Consider the following 22,887-nt stretch of genomic DNA (forward strand, 5'->3'; position numbering starts at 1 on the left):
CATATGTCCCAGGCTCTCTTCAGATCACTGTTTTCACAATATATGTCTATGGGATGTTTGCCCTGCTTTTTCTCCAAGAGTAGCCCCAATGTCCTCCAAGGTCTCCCAGAGTCAAGCACGCCAACATTTAAAACTCCAGGCTTTGAGCCCCTACTCATTGCAATAATTCATAAAATTTGGGCCCTCTTACTTTCCAAGCCAATTGCCTTGGGAATTTGTTTTCTTGTTTACTCCCCTGTGTGCTAGTCTGTCTCTTACCTGTCTCCAAGATCGCAGCTCCCTCCTTACCGCAGTGGCCATGAGCCAGTTCTCTCCCAGACTCCATCTCCATACTTACTACCTTCTTCACTGTGACCTCTTCTCTACCTTTAGTATGAGACTTTCTTCTGCCAGTCTTCAGGTCTACTTCAGGTTATTTAGGATGATGTGATAGTTATCTAGAATTCATGGAACAAGGCGAGCCCCAGGTCCTCCTACTCTACCACCATCTTCCCCACACTCTCTTTGTTTTCATTTTGTTTAGAACATTTTTAAATTTCTTTTGAGACTTGTTTGACCTATGTATGATATAGAAATGTGTTGTTTAACATCCAGGAATTTTAGGATTTTCCAGCTATCTTTATGTTATTGGTTTCTAGTCTAATTCCATTGTGATCTGAGACATACATGGTAATGTTTCTATTCCTTTAAATTTGTTAAGGTGTGCTTTATGGCCCATCATGTGGTCTACTGTGATGAATGTTGCGTGTGAGCTTGAGAAAAATGTTTATTCTGCTGTTTTTGATGAAATATTCTATTAATGTAGATTACATCACGTTAGCTCAAAATTTTAAAAATTATCATAATATACCCCTGTGAACAGAACAAAGGAGCAAAATGATTGTCCAAATGATGCACAAAAAGCCTTTTACAAGATTAAATACCCAAACTATTTTTAAAAAAACATGTAAATGAGGAATAGAAGAAAAAAGGGGTGCCTGGGTGGCTTTAATTGGTTAGCCGTCTGACTTCAGCTCAGGTCATGATCTCACAGCTCATGAATCTGAGCCCCATATCAGGCTCTGTGCTGACAGGTGGGAGGCATGATCTCACAGCTCAGGAGTTTGAGCCCCAGATTGGGCTCTGTGCTGACAGGTGGGAGGCTGGAGCCTGCTTCAGATTCTGTGTCTCCCTCTCTCTCTCTCTGCCCCTCCCCTGCTCATGCTCCGTCTCTCTCTGTCTCTCAAAAATGAATAAACCTTAAAAAAAAATTATAAAATGGCGATTCAAGATTTCTGTATAAAAGTCAAAAAATAGAGTATATAATGAAAAGCCTCTGTCTCTTCCACCCTGATGCCACTCAGTTCTCCTTAGAAGGAACGAATGACACGGGTTTCTAAAAAATTTCCCAGAGCTATTCTATGTGTACATAGGTATGACTACACATAATACATTTTTTATGGTGAACACATTTTATGCATTCTCTCATACCTTACTTCTTTACAATATATTTTCAAGATTTTTCTATGTTTGTACAAATAGAGCTCCACTATCAATTTATTTATTGACTACATAGTATCTAGTATCCCAGGGTATACACATGTTAAGTTTATACTACCACTTTGTATAGATAGATATTTAATCTAATTTAGCAATCTTTTGCCATTTAAGATGATGCCTCAGTGGATTTTGCACATGTAGATTTCCTAAATCTATAAATCCTAAATCTGGTGTCCTCCATTCTTTTCCTAAGTCCAGTGAGTATCCTTATTATCATTGCTTTAAATTCTCCATCAACAATGACCATTGCTTTAATTCTCAATGATATAGCTATATCAAAATGTACATGCATTTATTCTGTCTAATGCAGGCCAGTCATCACCATCCTCTCGTGGGTACTTTTTATATTTGAAACTTTGCTGAATAAAAGTGAAAAGCATACACACTAAAAATAGGCCAGAGTATATAGCCACATTCTTTAATTTCTTTAAGAGGAGAGCTAATTCTTTTTAAAAATTGAGCTCACTGTTCTCACAACAGTATCAAGAACTCTAACAGGAGAAGCAAATATTGAAATAATCTCACTGCCAAATCTGTCTAAGGCTTGTGTAAACCAGGAAGCTTCATTATTTTTAGTCGTGTCAATCGTATGTTTCAACTGCCTTATCTCCTCATCCATCTCTTCAGATTTCTTTCTAAATCCTTCTTTGAGCAGATCTTCTTGGACCTAAATAAAAGGCGAGAAGGAAAACTTTTAAAATTATCATTTTTTTTTAAGATTTGCACTTGGTATTTGAAAATTTGGTCAAACTATGTTTTACTCATAAAATTCTTCTTTCTTACTCAAGCATGAAAGGAGAATTTTGCAATGAGGAATATCTCCCTGGCTTGGACCTGAGCATTGAGAGGAAGCATAGTTTAAAGCCTTTCTAAAATTCACATACCACTAAGGTTTTGCTAGGATGCTAAACCTGACACAAAGAGAAATGTAACATTTTTCAGCCAAAAAATGCCAATTGATAGGTGGCCTTGGTCTGATTGCACTAGTTCTCAGTCCCACTTGGGTTGGTATGGTCACCCAAATAGTAGAAATGAAGGGAACTTACAAGCTGTTCTAGAAATCTGTTATAAATATGTTCTGATGGACAATAAGTGATTTCCTCCCTATGCCATTTGATAAATTGGGAAGACTATCCACACTTGGAGACAATAGAGTAATTTTAGAAGCTGTCACTTCCCTGCATTTTTAAGTCTTTACATTTCTGATAGTTTTATGTCAGCATATATCTACCTCAGGGTCTTTGGGTAGCAGTAGGGTTTCCGATAATTGTCAGTGATCTTGGTAAAGCAGTTGCTACTCATATTAAATCATATGGTTGAATATATGTTTAATCAAGCCTCATGAGATCATTTTAAAACCCCCAAATGCTATTTGTAGAGTTTGGAGGGGCCATACTCATCCTGAACTCTCTAGAGTCTATATATAGAGTGGAATTCAAAGGCTTCTATAGAAAAGGAGGGGGAAAAGGAGGGGAGGAGATGGAAGAGGGGAAGGAGAGGGAGAGGGAGAAGAAGAAGAATTCAAAGGTTTCAGGATTTTAATAAGTCACAAGCAATTAATGGCAATGATGCTTCCTTCCATAAGCTCACTGTAACCTTCACCCATCCTTTCCTGAGGTACCAGGAGGACCATCAAGCAGCACCAAGGCCATGGGCAGACGTACCTTCAGCTTATGCTCCAACATCATGTTCTGTTCTTTTATTATGTTTTCTGTCTCTCTCTCCATCTTCTCTTTCAGTTGAGCTATGTTCTCCTGGAGACTCCTCTGTTGTGCTTCAATCTGCTGTTCCTGCTCCAGTAGTTTCTGTCTTAGCACCTCCTGTTCCTTCTCAGCTGCTTCCTTGCTGGCCCTCTCCGCTGCCCCAGGAAAGTTCCAAGAGGGAAGAAAATTAGGTGAAGACTGATCTCTAGCCTCTTGAACTCAGAGACAAAACAAAGTTGGAAGGGAAGACAGAAAATCTCTGCGTTCCTCGTGTCCACACCATCGGGAGCACATTTCAGAATATTAGGGTAAAGGCCCTACTGGCTGACATACAAACACAACTCTCCTTGTTGTTTATAGATTTAGCAGAGTTGTTCCACAGAAGGAGAGGAAGCTCCTTGTTTCAGGAAGGCTTTGCACTCACACCTGACAGAGGGACCTACCCAAGCCATTGTGAGCCAAGCCCGGCCCCGTACCTGCTATGGCCTTCTCCCCATCGGTAAGGGCTTTATCTGCCTGCCAGATGGATTTCTCTATCGAAGCCTGTGATTGTAGAAAATTCTGGAGGACCTCATTTGCCTGAGGAACCAAGAAGGAGACAAGAACTTAGATTTCCACTACAGAGATAAGTGCTGCAAAAACAAGTACGTATGTCCATGTCATTTTTGCTTCATGCTTAAAATTCTATGGTGGCTCCCTACAGTGTTCAAGCTCCATAGTGTGACCAGAGACTCTCCGTATCTCCTGCTTCCTGTCTCCTTCCAGTGTCTACCCCCCGTGCTGCTCCCTTCTACCCACTCTAGGTTCCAGCCAGTCAGAACTATGTTCAGTTCTGTAAATCCATAATCTCTGCTGCTTTTATAGGTTTGCCTTCTCACTGGGAAATGTTGCCTCTAATTTGTACTGTTGATCTCCTCTGTTGTTTGCTGGCTTTAACTTTAGGCAAGTTATTTTAACCTGCCTGTGCCTCTCAGTTCATATCTGTAGAATATTGACAATAAATGTAGATGTTTCTTTAGGTTGTTTGAAGGATTAAGCTAAAGAGTCTAGGAAAACAGTTTTACATGATTGCTATAAGAAATAATAGTCTAGGAGCACCTGGGTGGCCCAGTCAGTTAAGCATCTGACTTTGGCTCAAGTCGTGATTTAATGGTTTGTGGGTTTGAGCCCAACATTGGGCTCTGTGCTGATGGTACAGAGCCTGCTTGGGATTCTCTCTGTCTCCTTCTGTCTCTCTGCCCCTTCCTTTTTCTCTGTCTGTCTGTCTCTCAAAATAAATAAATAAGCTTTAAAAAAAAGAAATAACAGTCTAATATATATTAGTTGCATTATTATTATCATTATTTTTAAATTATTATTGTTTGTTACCACAACCTATGTAGCCCATTTGCACTTATTTATTTGTTTGTTTATTACTCTTTTTTTTAATTTGAGTGTGGTTGACACGCAATGTTACCTTAGTTCCCAGTGTAGAGCATAGTGATTTGACAGGTTTATCCTTATGCTGTGTTCACCAAAAGTGTAGCTACCTTCAGCCTTGCTACATCGTTGTTACAATATATACAACATCATTGACTGTACTCCTTATACTGTGCCTTTCATCCTCGTGACTGATTCACTCCATAACTGGAAGCCTGGACGTCCCACTCCCCTTTGCCCATTTTGCTTATCCCTTTATCCCCCTCCCATCTGGCAACCATCAGTTTGTTGTATGTGTTTACAGATGTGATTCTGCTTTTTAATAGTTAGCCAACTTTTTTTTTTTAAACGTTTATTTATTTTTGAGACAGAGAGAGACAGAGCATGAACAGGGGAGGGTCAGAGAGAGGGAGACACAGAATCTGAAACAGGCTCCAGGCTCTGAGCTGTCAGCACAGAGCCCGACGCGGGGCTTGAACTCACGGACCGCGAGATCATGACCTGAGCCGAAGTCGGCCGCTCAACCAACTGAGCCATCCAGGCGCCCCTGATTCTGCTTTTTGTCTGTTTATTCATTTGTGGGCTTTTTTTTAAGATTCCGCTTATGAGCAAAATCATATGGTATTTGTCTTTCTCAGTCTGACTTATTTCACTTAGCATAATATCCCTTAGGTCCACCTATGTTGTCTCAAATGGCATGATCTCATACTTTTTATGGCTGTATAAGATTAAGTTGCATGTAGCCCATTTCCATAGGTTCATATGGGTTATAACTTTGTATGCAATTATCTGTGTATTTGACTTTCTCTCTTACTTTTGATCATACTTAAGTACAAAGAGTCTGACTTTACCTTGTAAATTGTCAGCACTTAGCATATTCAATGTCATGTCGTTAAATGAAGAAATGAGTAATTTCTATCTCGTGTGGATTCCAGAAATCCATACTCATTTCTTGGGAATGGGCATTTCCACTCTCTTCAGGAGTATGTAACACATAGTGGACCTTAAAAGCTAAATCTGTCATGATATCCCCATGCTGTCTTATCACCCACAACTGGTGCTATCCTTTCAGATTTTCAGGAGACCCCTGTGACTCTATTCTGTAGGCTCCCCCATGTTCCCCTTATTCCTCACCTTCACTCCTTTCCTGGGAACTTGTGAATAATTCCATTCAATACTTTCCTTTGCTTGCCTGTAGAGCTTGTACCCTCCAGGAACAGAAAAAGTTCCTATGGAAATATTTTCCATTAGGGCCTTTGAAAGCTGATCAAGCATAGACTGGCAGTATTTAACCGATGCTTCTTCATTCTGCTGCAAGAAATGTTGCTTCTTATCCTTTATGATTTCCTACAAGGGAAATGTAGAGAGATGTCACCAGAAGAAAGGAATGGAAAAGATAAGATTCCAAAGAATCTGGTAGAAGGATTGATCTAACTGTGGTCCGTGAGAAAAGCATTCTGTTGGCGAAGGACATGGAGTAAAACAGGAATCACAAGACTTGATTTACTGACAACCTTGAATACTCCCTGCAAGACTATGGGAAAGTTTCTTAACCTCCATGGTTCTTCTGAAATGTTGGAGTTGTGTTACCTAATCTCTATGGTTCCTTGCAGCTGTAGCATTCAATGATTTTATCTTCAATGATACAGTGATACAACAAGGAGCAATGTAAGTTGAAAATGGCCTGGAATGAGGATCTGATAAGAGAAAGTTTGCTTCCTGACAAGGGGATTGTGTTCACAGAAAGCATCCATGCCCAGGAATGACTTTTGGGTCTTCTGGGCAGGCTTGGAATCCATAGAAGTATTCAGATCAGGAGGATATGTGTACTGATAATTGCTTCAGAAATCAGAGAGATTTCTAGATGAAGTACCTCAGGTTTCAGAGAAAAAAAGAAAGAAGAAAATGTAGTCCTTTGAAACTCTCTTTCTCATGAGAATCCAGATTTTTTTTATCCTTGAGTAAGAGATGAGCCATGGGGTCAGTAAAGGTATTTCTAGACTTCATTCTTCAAAGGGAAAGGACCCACAGAGTAAAAACTAAGACAAATTACCACAAGAGTCTTCTGGAACTCCTGATTTTCATCCTTGAAGGAATGCTCCATGAACACCCTAATGGCTTCCCTCTCACAGTCTGCATGCACATCCAGCAGCTCCTGGAGCGTGTCTGTGGGGAACCTCACTCGCTGGGCCATCTGTTCGCTGTAGTGGTCGGCTGCCTTCTGCACGGCCACTGAGTTCTCAAGCTGGGCTAGAGTTGTCACTGCATTCTCCAAACAAGGCACCGCCCCAGTATTGATGGTATCCACATAGGTCACCACCAGAGTTCTCAACCCTGAATGAGCCAGGATATTGAAGGGATAAATATCAAATTATCACTCCACAGGATCCCAGATTCTGAGACTACATTTCTGAAGTCATGCACATGCACACACATCCCCCCACCTTCCCCCACAGGAGCCCTGCCTCCTTCTATCTTCACCTTTGTTTTCCTATTGACTCTTAATTTTTATGGTTTTCCAGGCCACACAGCCAAAAAAATTTAAAAATATACCTTCATCTAACATATTAAAAGGGTATCTGGAAAACATACTTTACCATTAAAAATTAAAAACAAAATAAATTATATAGGTAGATAGATGAGGCAAGGTAAGTCAGATTATATTTGTTCCTAATTCTGAAGCTTCCAATGGATTTTCACTGATTTGTGGTGATGCTCTAAGTAACAAATAACACTTATCAGATAGGACTTCCCTTGAGGAAAAAAAAAAAAACCCATACAGTATATTCTGTTTGTTTTTTGTTTTTGTTTTGTTTTTAACTAGGCTTCATGACCACATGGAGCCCAACGTGGGGCTTGAACTCACAACCCTGAGATCAAGACCTGAGCTGGGATCAAGAGTTAGACATTTAGTTGACTGAGGCACCCAGGTGCCCAATACATTGTTTTTATACCTAGTTATTGATTTTTTTTATCAGTGAAGGATTCTTTCAAATAAGTGGATGCCATAGATATCAGTGACAAAGTGTGCAATTTTGGAGAGGGGTTTATAGAGCCCCAAAAGTGAGATAATGATAAGATACACACATCTCTTCATAGAGTGTGAATGTGTGTATATCCAGAATTCCATAAAGAATCAAACAAAAATGCCGAAAAACACATTATATAATATATTCAACATATATTAAGCCCCATAGAAATGGTGGAAAAGGAGACTCACGATTCCCGGTGATCATGACTCCCTCTCTGAGAATCTTGGTCCTTGCCTGGGTGAAGATGTAAGAACAAAAATTGTTTGCTTGTTTCTGGAATTTAGGATCCAGTTGATTCTCAGGTATATTCTCAATATTGGCTAGGAGTTTTGTGTCATTTGTTGGCCGGTCAAAGACAAAACATTTCCGTTTTGGAAAGAAATGCCTGATGCACTCTCTGGGTAGATTGGATGCTTGGATTCTGGGATTCTTGCCTGAGGGATAAGAACAACAGAGATTACTGTGGGAACAGTTTTGATGCAAGGGAGCTAAAGGGTTTTTTTTTTTTGTTGTTTTTTTGGGTTGAGAGAGAGAGAGAGAGAGAGAGTACATGCGTGCAAGTGGAAGAGGGGAAGAGAGAGAGAGAATAATAAGCAGGCCCCAGTTCAGCACGGAGCCTGATGCAGGGCTCAATCCCACAACCCTGGGATCATGATCTGAGCTGAAATCAAGAGTTGGATGCTCAACCAACTGAGCCACCCGGGTGCCTCAAGGGAGCTGAAGGTTTTTATGACAGGGATTTCAATTCTTTGCTTACAACAAAGAATTGTTTATGTCTTCTATGCTTACAACACCTTTAACATAGACATTCAATACTTCCTTGTACAGCAAACTCACACTAATGATATAATGCTGGAGAGAAATTTGGGGAGACATCTGATCCAGGTGAAAGAAGCCCATTGCTGGTAACTCCAGACCTGAAAATGGTAGTGCAGTTGTTTATTAGGTGTTTACTGAATGAGTGGTTAAAAGAATGAAAGGTCAAGTGGAACTTTTTGGTCTAATGTAGAAATTGAGCTGTGGGACCAAGAGCCATGTACAAGGGATAATGGAGCAATGTTAGGAACAAAAGTATTGGGCATATTAGGACACTCTGGTTATTTAAGGAAAACTCATTTGATGCTAAAAATAATTTGTACAATGTTAGCTTTTTTTTTTTTAAAGCAAAAACTTCTGAAGAATACATGTAACTAAAATGCAATTTTAGGATGTCAACACTACTCTACAAACTTCTTGAGGTAAAGGACCACACTCGATTTAACAGCCTGGCTCTTCTGCCTAGGCAATCTCTCATTAAATGTTTTGGGAAAGTATAAGTAGAAAAATGAAAGGGGCGCCTGGGTGGCTCAGTCAGTTGGGGGATCCGACTTCGGCTCAGGTCATGATCTCGTGGTTTGTGAGTTCCAGCCCTACATCGGGCTCTGTGCTGACAGCTCAGAGCCTGGATCTTCCTTCAGATTCTGTGTCTCCCTCTCTCTGCCCCTCCCCCACTCATGCTCTGTCTGTGTCTCTCAAAAATGAATAAACATTTAAAAAAATTAAAAAGAAAAGAAAAACAAAAGCAAGAATGGATATCAGAATTGATATTTTTCTCAAGATTTAATGAGATATATACATCATTATAAATGTAACCTATTCAAGTAATTTATCATTTCAAAATTATATCATGGATAAATATGTGGGAATTAAGAGAAAACTATGACATAGAAAGTAAGATGAATGTTCTGATAATTATCAGAAATATTGAAAAGGCATAGACTGAAAAGACAAACTTCTTCAGGTTTATTTAGAACACATAGTCATTTTTATATGTGATATATTCATACAGACATTAGAAAATTATATCCTTCTTTGAGAAGATTAATATCTGTGTGAAGTATATTTTTTATGGAAATATGTTGTGTATATGGTGACACATTGATTTTCCTTGTAATTTCACACATAGAAACTATCTAGTCAGTTGTATTCTTCAACACAGAAAAACAGAAGCCAAAATAAGGTACATGTATCTGGTCTTTGGAAAGTTTAAGCACCCGTTGTAATCTGGTAGCTAAATTAGCAATTGATTAAAGAACAAATCAGTGTTGAATAATCTCACCCTAGCCTAGGCTCTGCTTTTCTTAAGTGAACTTAAACTCCAGTCCCTGGAGCTTTTCGACCCATCTTCAAGTCACCATTTCTATAGACTCCATTCTGGTCTTGAACACAAGTGCAACCCCAAAGATAATGGTCTGTGTTTAAGAACTCCCACCCTCTGTTGGACTACCCACTACCCAGGCCATGCTCTGATACCTGGAATCAGCTTCAAGGCATTCTCCAGGTACTCATCTTCTGTGATAGGATCATCATTTAACTTCAGCTCCAGGGTGAAATCCCGCACAGTCCAGATGAAGTCTGGAAAGAAACTCACAAACTCTGTGGAATCTTCTGTTCCATCCTCTTTTGGAGAGGACTTTGTCCTGATTAGTTCTGTAAGCTCTGTCACATAACTAGGGCTCAGTTAAGGAAGAAGAAGTTCGTACCCCAAATTCCCACATTTCTCTAACAAAAAATTATTATGAACACTTCCTTTTGCCCTGGGTCCCCTCGGGTTCACCAGAGGCAACGAAGTGGCAGGGAAGGAGAAACTAACTTGATCTCCTTTCCCATAAACCTAATGAAACATGGCGCTTTGTTTCATTAAAGGATACTGCAGCTGCTCCAGGGCCTGGTGATTGATGGTGCCCAAGCTGTTGTAGACAAAAGTGCTGCACAGAAGCACAGCCAGGGCAAAGATCCAGGAATCATTCTTAGGGTCACCCTGCAAAGCACATTCGAGCAAGAGTTTTAGGACTTTGCTCATTAGAAATTCATTCAGACACTTATTTTGTCAGTCTCTCATTTATTATTTCAGCTAACATACTTGTCATGCAAAGAAATAACTTTGAAAACAGACATAAATACAGATATCAACTTTGACAATTATAGAGACATTCCTTGTGATTGTGACCTTTTTCATATATACAAAGATTCTAATCTTCACAGAGCTTTCTTTTCCCTCAATTGGAGAAAATAAAGGAACATATATAGAAAAACTAGCACGTTACCTGGTATGCAATTAAGTATTCAATTCATTTATTCATTTTATATATAGCTATATAAAATACACCATAATTGCCATAACTGGGGATTCAAATTATATTCGGTTAAATTCAACAAATGTTTATCGGGAGCTACTGAATGTTTCCCATTGTTATTATATTTAAAAGCAAACTTGAAAATGGCAACGGTTACTTTCAAGATGACTATTTCAAAGTGGTGACAAACAGCCGTAACAATGAATGTAACAAAGATGACAATATAAAAAGTTTTAGTAACCTTACATCTTAGTAAGGTATGTAAGTGGTAGAACCTATAGCTGCAATATTAAATGAAAATTTAGAATTTTATCAAGGAAGAGCAGAGCTATGAAAGTTGGAGAAAGAGTATACATTATGAAGGCTCACCGGAAGTCTTGAGCTGAGTGTTCAAGAATTGGTAGAATACAGACACGAAGAAACACAGAATCAGTTTGTTCTCAGCAGGTCTGATTCTGCTTTTTGTTTGGTAATTTGTGTGTGTGTGTGTGTGTGTGTGTGTGTGTGTGTGGTTTGGTTTCCATATATGAGTGAAATCATATGGTATTTGTCTTTCTCAGCCTTATTTCACTTAGCATTATTCTCTCTAGGTCGATCCATTTTGTTGCAAATGGCACAATCTTATCCTTTTATGTCTATGTAATATTCCATTGTGTATATATATCACATCTTCCTTATCTCTCTGTCTATTAATGGGTTCTTACATCGTTCTGTATCTTGGCTATTGTAAATAATGCTATAATAAACACTGTTTTTATCTTTTTGGGGGGGTAAATACATGGTAGTAGAATTATTGAAACGTATTTCTACTTTTAACTTTTTGAGAAACCTCCATACTGTTTTCCACAATTAAAATAACTAATAAAAAATAAATAAACACAGAATTTCTAAGTCTACTTTGGGCAGAAATGGAGGGCTACAGAAATTTAGATACCATTTCCAAGTAAGTCTCAAAGTAAGGCACAAAAGGAGAAATTATTCATTTCACCCTTTGGTAGAAAACTAAAATACCAAAAATCCATCTGACAAATGTCTGTTATAGAGCAAACACATGCTTCTATAGAACCAGCATATTCAGAGGTATCTCAAAGAATTCTAGAATGCTCTTTGGGTAGTTCACAACAGGAAATGTAAACCTGACTCTTAACTCCAGACCTCAAATACACATTTCATCTGGCAGATACATCAGAAATATTTCCTGGGGCTCCTGGGTGGCTCAGCAGGTTCAGTGTCCGACTTGGGCTCAGGGCATGATCTCACGGTTCATGAGTTCCAACACTAGGTCAGGTTCTGTGCTGACAGCTCAGAGCCTGGAGCCTGCTTCAGGTTCTGTGTCTCCCTCTCTCTGTGTTATCTCTCTCAAAAATAAATAAACATTAAAAAAAAGAAAGAAAGAAATATTTCATCTCTTGGGAGGGAACTGATGTTTCTCCCTCTTTCCTGCCAAGGCACCCTTATGCTTAATAGTCTGTGGTGCAAACTATGGTGTGCTGCCCGGATCACCTTATAACATCGAAGGACTTGTTCTCCCAGCTAGTGGGAGTGCTGATGGAAGGCAGCTCCCAAATGCCACTCCTTTTAATTAGAAAGGCTTCTAAAACACTCTTTTAGTGATTTATCAGCACCCTTGTCATAACTCAAAAGAGCCATCGCAGCCACATAACTCCCATGGAACTGACAGAAGTTAGTAATTGCTAACTAATTAGTAATTAGTTAGTAAACTAGTTAGTAATTGCTAAAATTGCTGTGCAACTTTTTCCTGTCTCCAACTTGCTTCTTTCTCAATCATATTTTATTAAATCTGATGGCATATTTGGGGTCTTCTCAACTGGACTGAAGATGCTTTGAGAGCAGGACCTTTACTGTGGTGACAAATATCTATAGTTCTAAGCCAAGAGGCTGCCATTCAGCTATTCAATAATTATTCCTTAAATGTAATCAAATAATTCACCCAGTGCCAAGAAATAAAATATTTTATCTAATATACCATAATATCTTACCTAGAAGTGAGATTCTAACAAACCAGCATGCCTCATTTACTATACTTGAATTTCTAGATTTTGCAAATAGATCACAGCAGTTAAATTACAAAATATCATGAAGGGGTCAAGAGCAAATCCAGAATAAAAAAGATTTATGTATGACACTCTGCCTTACCTTTTCCACATCACCCAGGCCCTCAGTATCCAGAAGGACCAGGGTGTGGTTTGGCTTGGAGGGGTGAGGCACACACCACATCCAGATGCCCTTGGTTTTAGACTGCACTGTAGAGCCCAGAGGGAAACCTGCAAGGGGAGGGCAGAAGGCAACATACAGTGACAGGAGAGGATCTAAACAGCCAAAGGGTCACAAAGTCAGACTTTCTGTAATGTAAGTGCCCCAGCATATAAGATGGCTCTTTCTCAAGTTCCTCAAGAATGTCCTACTTTGTGTGACATTCTGTTTCAAGGAGGAGGGGATGTTAACTATGAGAATGATGCCAGTCAAGTGCTCACAACAGAGACAGAGGCATTCATGAATCAGCAAAGAGTGGAGATCATTGATAACCATAACAGGAGCATTTTGAAAGAATGGTGAGATGCAAAGCCAGAGAGCAGTGGATTAAAGAGAAACATGGGAGAATAAAAAGTGGAAAAAGGAAATTGAGATCATATTTTTTGCCAAAGTGATTAAAAAAGAGGTGGGGGGAGGAGGTTTGGTAGCTACAATGGGGTGTGAAATCTAGGAAAGATTTTTAAGATGATGGATGTTGCAGTATCATGGAGCACAACAGTCAAGAAAGAATTCTTGAGAAGTTTTATGGTGCATCTTAGTAAGTTCATTCACGTAGCATGGGGACAGGACCCAGGGACAGAAAGAGCCACATTTTTGCGGTGTGAACTTGGTGGTTATATGCTCAGTGTTCACGAGGGAAGGGACATGCAGGGAGTATTAGATCATAAATGTTTCTTTGAATTTCTACTCATAAAACTACTTTCACAAGATTTTCTGGGGCTTGTCATTCAGTTCAATATTAACTATGGGTGAGATGAACAGGCAGGCATGAAACCCTTTAAGAATGTAGCAGCCAGTACATATTTGATACTTATTGAAACTAGGTAGGCTGTAGGTCAGCCTTCTGAGCTAACCATGAACATTTTTCTGATTCCACCTCTCCTCAATAGATATTCAAACATGTTTATATGTTGATGGGAATATCCCATAAAAAAGCAAATATGTTTCAAGAGAGAAAGGAGATACAATTATAAGAGCCCAGTATTTGGTCAGGTAAAAGAAGGTAGGATCCTGAGCATTACCAGGAGAGATTTTCCTTAACAGCAGTAAAACAGTATAATAACAGATTATTATAAGAGTAATTATAATAAGAGTAATTTAGTGGTGAGAATTAGAATTGGAAGTTTGGTTTATTGAGAGGAGTTTGCTTCTCCTTTCTTGTGACCGGGGAAGAAAAATAAGGATCTGAGATATAGCTAGAGTTAATCAATTTGCCCCAGACTCAATACAACACTCACCTCTGTTCTGTCCTGCAAGACGATTCATCAAGTAGGATTTGCCTGTACGATACAGTCCTACAATGGCCACCACCACTACTGGTTGAGAAATCTGTTCAAGAATCTGTGTAGCTCTCTGGTTCACTGACAGCTGCATATTGTTGTTTTCTACCAGACAAATGGGGGCCATCATATTGGGTCCAGATGCCATGGCAACCTGCCTACCTGGAAAAGCCTCCTAGTAGAAATAAGATTTCAGAGTCATTTTCTGACTTTGAGTTACCAAAAGCATCCATCAATATAGGAGTAGGTGAAACTTCTGTACTTTCTATGGGACAAAATGTAACCTACAATTAGCATTAGTGATGAAACATAGAGTATACTCCAAAGTTTTGCTTCAATAGTAATAATAGAATTCAAGCCATTGTTACTATGCACTACAATATACCAACCCCTGTGACACATACCCAGCCTCACTGATACTTCCGAGAACCTACAAGTTAGCAATTATTGTGCCCACTTTGCAAATAAGATAAATATGTCTCACAAAAGCTGAGTAAGTCATACAGCCAGGATCAAGCCTAGACAATTGAGCAAAATGGCAAGCTAGGAAGCTCTAAGTTCTTATTTCCCTAAGGAGATATCAAAAATAATCAAAATATTGGCTGGAATAACTTTATAGTAGTTTTGTGAAAACAGTGAAAGACCTAAAGCAACCAAGCAAACACCCAATCAAGAAAATGCCACATTAAAAATGGTAGGAAATTCTGTGGTGTTTTTGCTTGCCCTTCGCCCACACTGTCCCCGGTGTGGTATAGTCTTGGTCTGGAAGGGGTGGTAACCCAGTTCCCAATTTTCTCCCTTGACCCAGAGAGAACAGAGCAGACTTTGTTCACAGTGTTCTAATCTGTCTGGGGGCTACCTCCTCAGGTCTCTGGTTCATCTCACATGGATCTCAGGCAGGGGCAGAGGATGGGGATGTAGTGGTATAACTTGGATGTCAGATGGAAAGAAGCATTGGCATTGATTTCATGGGCGTTGCTCTCGAAAGCTGCAGAGAGAAGGATCTGCAGTTGCCTGGGGCAAGAGATCACCCGTGAAGACATAAAACAGACCATCTTAGGCAACAGTTCAGTTCATATCTCCCTCCTTTAGACTGGATGGAACAGAACACACTGAGTTTATAATGTTCTAATCTGTTCCAAGCTGCCTGAAGGACTGGTCTTTGTTTCACCTAATTGGGATCTCTGGCAAGGGGAAGCAATGGGCATTGCTAGGGAAAGCTGCTGGAGATTCACCTGCAGACCCCTCTGGCAAGATATTATGAGTGTGTGATATTGCGATGTATAATAAGAAGTATATATTTGGTCTTTGTCCCTGCTCTTGACACACAACTTCCAAAACACTTTTAATTTCCCAAGTGATGAAGTATCTTTTGTTATAATATTTGGTCTTTTGTCTTTGGTTCCTAAAATAGTCCCAGAGTAAAGAAGGTGAAAGAAGTTGTCTTTTGTCATACATAACAAGCACCTTTCAACCACACCCAAGGTTATGTTAATGAGGTAACTTTGGAGATACCCTGGAAAACCACAAAGGCTGGTTGCTCGGGTAACAAAGCATGTGACTAGAAAGTTAGAAATTTCAGCCTCACCTCCCAGGGGAGGGGAAAGGAGGCCTGAGGGTTGAGCTAATCACGGGAGGCTGATGATTTAATCAATTGTGGCTATTTAGTGAAGACTCCATTAAAAAACCCTAGCTGAAGGTGTTTAAGGGCTTCTAGGTTGGTGAACATGTGCAGGTGCTCAGAGAGTGGTGTTCCCAGAGGGAGCATGGATGTTTCACACCCTTGATACCTTGCCCTATGCAGCTTTTTTGTCTTGTTCTTCCTGGGTTGTATCTTTTTTCTTTTTCCTTCTTTCCTTCCTTTCTTCCTTCCGTCTTTTTTTCTTTTCTTTCGTTTTTCCTTCCTTCCTTTCTTTCTCTCTCTCTCTCTCTCTCTCTCTCTCTCTCTCTCTCTCTTTCTAAACCAGTAAACTATTGAGTAAACTCTTTTTCCTGGGCTCTATAAGCTATTTTACCAAATTATTGAGCCTGGGGTAGGGATGGCAAACATAGCCAGTCAGAGCACATGTTATACCCTGGACTTGCGATTGTCACCTGAAGTAGGGCCAGTCTTGAGACCTTAACCTGTAGGGCATGCACTGACCTCAGTTTGTATCACAGTTGCTTGGTGTGGAAAATTGCCCATACATGTGGTGACCAGAAGTGAAGTAGTGAGAATAGAGTGTTGAGAGGAGAAGGAGAATTGTTTCCTTTTCAGAGTGGAGACAAACAATAGACCATAAAAGGCCCCAAGGGGAGATTCTGAGGGAAATTGAGACATTTAAAAGCAGCATGTATCTGAGAAAATTGAAAAAAGCCACACTAAAGCTCAGGGAAGATGCACGCTCAGAAAAGACCTAAAAAGACTTTAAGATTTCTCCCTAGGTTATTCCTAAGGCTCAAGACCAAGACCCCGCTAATTAGCAAAAGATTTCCTTGGCACAAAACCAATATGCAAAAAATGGAGAAGGTAGCTTCTTCTAGAAATGACCAGTTTTCAACAGCAACAACAAAAATCACAAGGCATATGGAGAAACAGGAAAATATGGCCCATTCGAAGAAAGTGATTTAAATAAATGTGGCAGAAAACATCCCTGAAGAAACACAAGCATTGCATGTGTTCTAGGCAAAGACTAAAGTAATTTTCTTAAATATGCTCAAAAGACTAAAGGAAACCACAAAGAACTAAGGTAAATCAGGAAAATGAGATGTAAACAAAATTGGTCCAGTCACAGTGGCATAAAGATAGACACACAGACCAATAGAATAGAACAAAGAGACCAGAAGTAAACTCTCCCATATATGGTCAAATGATTTTTGACAAGCATGCTGAGATCATCCAGTGGGGAAAGCACAGTCTTTTCAACAAATGGTGCTGGGTAAATGTGATATTCACACACAAAAGAATGAAGTTGGATCATTTCTTTAACACCAAATATAAAATTTAACTCAAAATATATCAAAGACTTAAACATAAGAGCTAAGACTATAAAAACTCTTAGAAGAAAACACAGGAGAAAACCTTCATGACACTGGATTTGACAATGATTTTTTGGATATGACAACAAAGGGATGATCAAAATATGAAAACATGGTAAATAGGACTTTATCAAAATTAATAACTTTTGTGCATCAAAGGACGCCATCAACAGAGTAACAAGGCAACCACAGAGTAAGAGAGAATAACCGCATGTCACATATCTGATAAAGGATTAATATCCAGAATCTGTAGGAACTCTTACAACTCAATAATAACAACAAAAATAATGCAGTTCAAAAATGGGCAAAGGACTCAGACATTTCTGCAGAGAAGATATACAAATAGCCAATAGATACATGAAAAGATCTCAACATCACTAATCATGGGAATGCAAATCATACCACAATAAAGGACAATTTCACACCCATTAAGGTGGCTGTTATTTAACAAAATGAGAACAAAAACAAACAAACAACCAAAAACCCATCAAACAACAAGTGCTGGCCAGGATACAGAGAAATTGGAACACTTGTGCATTCCTGGTAGGAATGTAAAATGGTTACAACCACTGTGGAAAACCCTTTGGTGGTTCCCCTAAAAGTTGAACATAGAATTACCATCTGAACTGGCAATTCCACTTCAGAGTGTATGGACAAAGGTATTAAAAGCAGGGACTTAAGCAGATATTTGTACACCAATATTCATAGCAGCAGTATTCACAATAACCAAAAGGTGAAAATGTCCATCAAGGGATGGATGGATGAACAAAATGTGGCATATACATACAATGGAATATTTTTCAGCTGTAAAAAGAATGAAATTCTGATACATGTAGCAACACTGATGAACCTTGAAGACGTTATTCTAGGTGAAATAAGCCAGACACAAAGGACAAGTACTATATGATCCCACTAACAAGAGGTACCTAAAATAGTCAAATGCATAAAGACAGAAAGTAGAATAGTGTTTACCATGAGCCTAAGGGAGAGGGTATGGGGAGTTACTGCTTAAAGGGTACTGAGTTTCCATTTGAGGTGATAAAAATATCTGGAAATGGGTAGTGGTAACAGTTGCACAACAATGAGAATGTATTTATTGTCACTGAACAATACTCTTAAAATGGTAAAATTGGGAAATTTTATGTTAAATATGTTTGTATCACAATTTTAAAGTTTTTAAAAAGCAACACTGGACAGTCTATTTTTCTGTCCATGCTACTGCAGCCACTTACTGGACAGAATATTCTTCCTCAAAGACATTGATTATCCTGTAAAGTCCTTTATCTGTAACCTATGGTAGCTTTCTCATCATCATCACATAACAAAATGTGCTCTCCAATGCTTTCGTGTGACCCATGTGCTCATCTTTTGTCTACAGATTGACAAGTGTTGGGAGTGGAATGAGGTCAGTCTAGAGAGTGTAGCCTCCCTTTCAATAAGGGAAGGCAGGAGAATGTCCTGAATCTTAAGAGATACAGGCCGAAGTCCTTAGCTGAGAGGGTCAGGTTTTCTGCAAATTACTCCTATGAATAAACATAAAAATAAAAATGTAAATGTAATTTTATATTATATAGGGAGACATATATGTATATGAGAGATAAAGCAAATCTAGCAAAATGTCACCAGTGGATAAATCTAGGTGAAAGATATATGGGATTCTCTTGTAATTGTTTTTCAAGGTAAAGTTTAATATAAAAAATTAAATATTAAAAGTATAATTTAATCTCCTGGCATATTTTTGATTGCATTATAGTCAATTTTTTTTAATGACATTGTAGAATTGTATAAAATGTCTGGACATAAGAGGCTCCATTTTGAAGCTCCATTTTCTTTTCCAAATAATGAACTCTCTAATTGGGCCAGAGTGGCAATAGTTTTCAAGCAATTGCTCATAAAATTTCAATAGAGCAACTGGCATTTAGATCATATGAGGATAGTAAAGTTAATACATACCAGGGACAGTTTCATGTGATAGCACCAATAACCTTATGAACAAGATAGTAATCAGAAGCAGCTTAACCAGTCAGCATCAAATTAGGGTTTTTTTTTTTCCATCTTCTCTTCTTTATCTAAATTGTATAATTACCCCTTCCTCCTTTCCTGTAAAAACCCCTTGCTTTTCCCACATGAGCAGGACACCTTTCTGGTCAGTTTAGAATCTGTGCTCCCCAAAAATGAACTATTGGGACCTCATCAAGATAAAAAGCTTCTGTGCTACAAAGGAAACAATCAACAAAACTAAGAGGCAACCAACGGAAGGGGAGAAGATAGTTGCAAATGACATGTTGGATAAAGGGTTAGTATCCAAAATCTATAAAGAACTTACCAAACTCAACACTGGAAAAACAAATAATCCAGTGAAGAAATGGGCAGAAGACATGAACAGACACTTTTCCAAAGACATCCAGATGGCTAACAGACACATGAAAAGATGCTCAACATCACTCATCATCAGAGAAATACAAATCAAAACCACATTGAGATACCACCTCACACCTGTCAGAATGGCTAAAATTAACAACTCAGGAAACAACAGATGCTGGTGAGGATGTGGAGAAATGGGAACCCTCTTGCACTGTTGTTGGGAATGCAAACTGGTACAGCTGCTCTGGAAAACAGTGCGGAGGTTCCTCAAAAAATTAAAAATAGAACTACCCTACGACCCAGCAATAGCACTACTAGGAATTTATCCAAAGGATATAGGAGTATTGATTCATAGGGGCGCATGTACCCCAATGTTTATAGCAGTGCTTTCAACAATAGCCAAATCATGGAAAGAGTCTAAATGTCCATCAACTGATGAATGGATAAAGAAGATGTGGTTTATATATACAATGGAATACTACTTGGCAATGAGAAAGAATGAAATCCTGCCATTTGCAGCAACATGGATGGAACTGGAGGGTATTATGCTAAGTGAAATAAGTCAGAGAAAGAGATATCATAATTTTCACTCATATGTGGAACTTGAGAAACTTAACAGAAGACCATGGGGGAGGGGAACGGGAAAAGTAGTTACAAACAGAGAGAGAAACAAACCATAAGAGACTCTTAAATACAGAGAACAAACTGAGGATTGATGGGGGGGGGTGTAGGGCAGGAGAGAGGGGAAAATGGGTGATACGTATTAAGGAGGACACCTGTTGGGGTGAGCACTGGGTGTTGTATGTAAGCAATGAATCACGGGAATCTACTTCCAAAACCAAGAGCACAATCTACTCCCAAAACCAAATACACACTCAATGTTAGCTAACTTGACAATAAATTATATTAAAAAAAAAAAAAAGAAAAGAAACTGTGCTCCCTAAATTGCAATTCTGAGACTGCAAATAAAGGCCTTTGTTCTTTTTCAATTTTACCTCCTTTTCTCAGTTGATAATATCTAGATATTTTTCATAATCAGAATGTGTAAGCATGCTATGATGAATATTCAAATGTCTCAAATATTCAGTTTTATATTAATATGTCACATATTCAAAATGCATCTAACACCAACTCTGTCATATACTACTTATGGGCCCTTAAACAAGGAGCCTCACCTAGCTATACCTAAGTTTTTAAAGACACTTATAGGGGTAATGGGAATACAATTATAGGTCCAACCTAGAGGATATTTTGATAATTAAACTAGATGCCATAAGCCTTTATCTTAGCATAGCATGCAGCACAAAATAGGACTTCAGTGTACATTTGCTGAATAAATGGAGATTATAACAATTGCATTGAGCAATTTGGTCCATTGGGCTATGCATTTCGACATGCTCTGTAAACTATAGATTACTAAGAAACAAGGCCACCATATAAATTTTTTGTCGGATCAAAACAGTAAGCAAGTTCAAACAGGCTGCCCTGTACCACTTCCTTTTGTCTGCTTCTTCAGTGTGGGGAGCAGAGAATGTGGAAGTAAAATGCCCGCCTCAAATAGCTCCATTCTAACGACTGAAACTTACAGTCCCCTCTTTCGAGTGAAGATTAGAGGAAGCTGAGGAAGATGTGATGGGAACTATTGAACAACATTATGAAAACGGGTTTGTGGGTCCTTGGCTGTGAATGAGCCACAGAACTTGTAATTTCAAATGAACAGCCATTGGATCCTGTTCAGGACTGGTTTTCAAAATTCGATGTACATGAAGAATCATCTGAAGAAATTGTTAAACCCAGATTCTAGGGGAACCTGAGTGGCTCAATTGGTTAAGCATCTGACTCTTGATTTTGGCTCAGGTCATGATCTCACAATTCATGGATTGGAGCACCAAATCAGGCTCTGCGCTGACAGCACAGAGCCTGCTTGAGATTCTCAGTCTCCCTTTCTCTCTACCCTTCTCCCCCCACCCCACCTGCCCCTCAAAATAAATCATTAAAAAAATACCATTACACCCAGATTCTACACATTTACCAAACGGTACAGGTGACTCTGATGTTCCTGTGAAAAATAAGCCAACAAACATCAGAGGGCAACAGAGACAGACAGACTTGACAGGATAGTTATTTTTAACTAATAAAGACCAGTGATGTAGGAACTGAATTTATTTCTACATGGAGACTAAACAGAACTCTCAATCTCAAGCTTTTTTACGTATGACTAATAGAAAGATTAAAGAGAAACTATCTCTTTTAGATTATCATTGCCTAGAAGCTCCTTGATGGGCACTGTCTTGTCCTATGGATTCTAATGCCTGTTACAGAGCCTGATAAAAGTAAACTAGGGAGGCTCCCATGGGGGCTTGGCCCACTCTACTTGCAGCTGCCCTGGCTGACATTGTTCTGGAAGCAGCACATCCAGGGAGACACGGTGTGCCTGGCTGTCACTTTGCAGCTGCTACTGTTTCAAACGGAGAAGCTAAGCTACCCCAACCCTAAAGCCAGCCACAGACCCCTATGGGCCAGACAAAAGGCAACCTGCCCTTCCTGCTCATTCCTCCCTTATCACTTTGAACCAGAAATCAGATCCTGAGTTCAAGACAACGTTGCATGTGAAAGAAGATGTGCATACCTGCTCTTCAGCACTACGGTCCAAGAAGAGTTCTCAGCTGCTCGTTGCTTGCTCACTTGATCCTTCACCTTTCTGTCCCTCCTTTATAAAAGCTTGAAAAAACTGAGGAAGTTAGACATTGCTACTGTTTTAATCATGTGTTAAAACTGAAATTGAAAGTAAAAGCGATTCAGGCACCCTGAATTAGTAGCCTCGGGCGTGAATATGGATGTTTGGTGCATGATGTGATGGGGTTAGGGAAAACCCCACAGTTACTCAACAGTCAGGCTTTTTAGTAAACACACTCCATCAACTTCCTTTTGTCTTCCCCATCTTGGAGTGTTTTCCTGGCCTCTGTTCTCCATATGTCTCTCTCTTTTGGCTTAAGTTTCCTTAGCACACAGGAAAAACAGAAAATTCATGACACAAATGTCAGCAAAGCTGTATAAAACAAGAATATTTCAACTGTTTTTCTCTTAGTGGGAATTCCTGGGTTCTTTTGTTAGTGGAGAGCTTTTAACATTTTAAATATGT

At 39.2% G+C, this 22,887-nt stretch overlaps 1 protein-coding gene across 1 annotated transcript; it reads right to left on the reverse strand.

Annotated features, from left to right (window-relative positions):
• Positions 1-1,529: 1,529 nt before the first annotated feature.
• LOC122227916 (guanylate-binding protein 6-like) lies at positions 1,530-22,532 on the reverse strand. The gene is made up of 11 exons (XM_042952697.1): positions 22,375-22,532; positions 14,322-14,538; positions 12,967-13,094; positions 10,384-10,493; positions 9,986-10,182; positions 7,882-8,127; positions 6,715-6,995; positions 5,796-6,008; positions 3,719-3,821; positions 3,204-3,397; positions 1,530-2,206 (listed from the first exon to the last, which is right to left on the reverse strand). The coding sequence occupies exons 2-11, from the start codon at positions 14,509-14,511 to the stop codon at positions 1,979-1,981; spliced, it is 1,890 nt and encodes a 629-aa protein (XP_042808631.1). The 5' UTR covers positions 14,512-14,538; positions 22,375-22,532; the 3' UTR covers positions 1,530-1,978.
• Positions 22,533-22,887: the final 355 nt, after the last annotated feature.

Source organism: Panthera leo, chromosome C1 (assembly GCF_018350215.1).
Source record: "Panthera leo isolate Ple1 chromosome C1, P.leo_Ple1_pat1.1, whole genome shotgun sequence".
NCBI lineage: Eukaryota > Metazoa > Chordata > Mammalia > Carnivora > Felidae > Panthera > Panthera leo.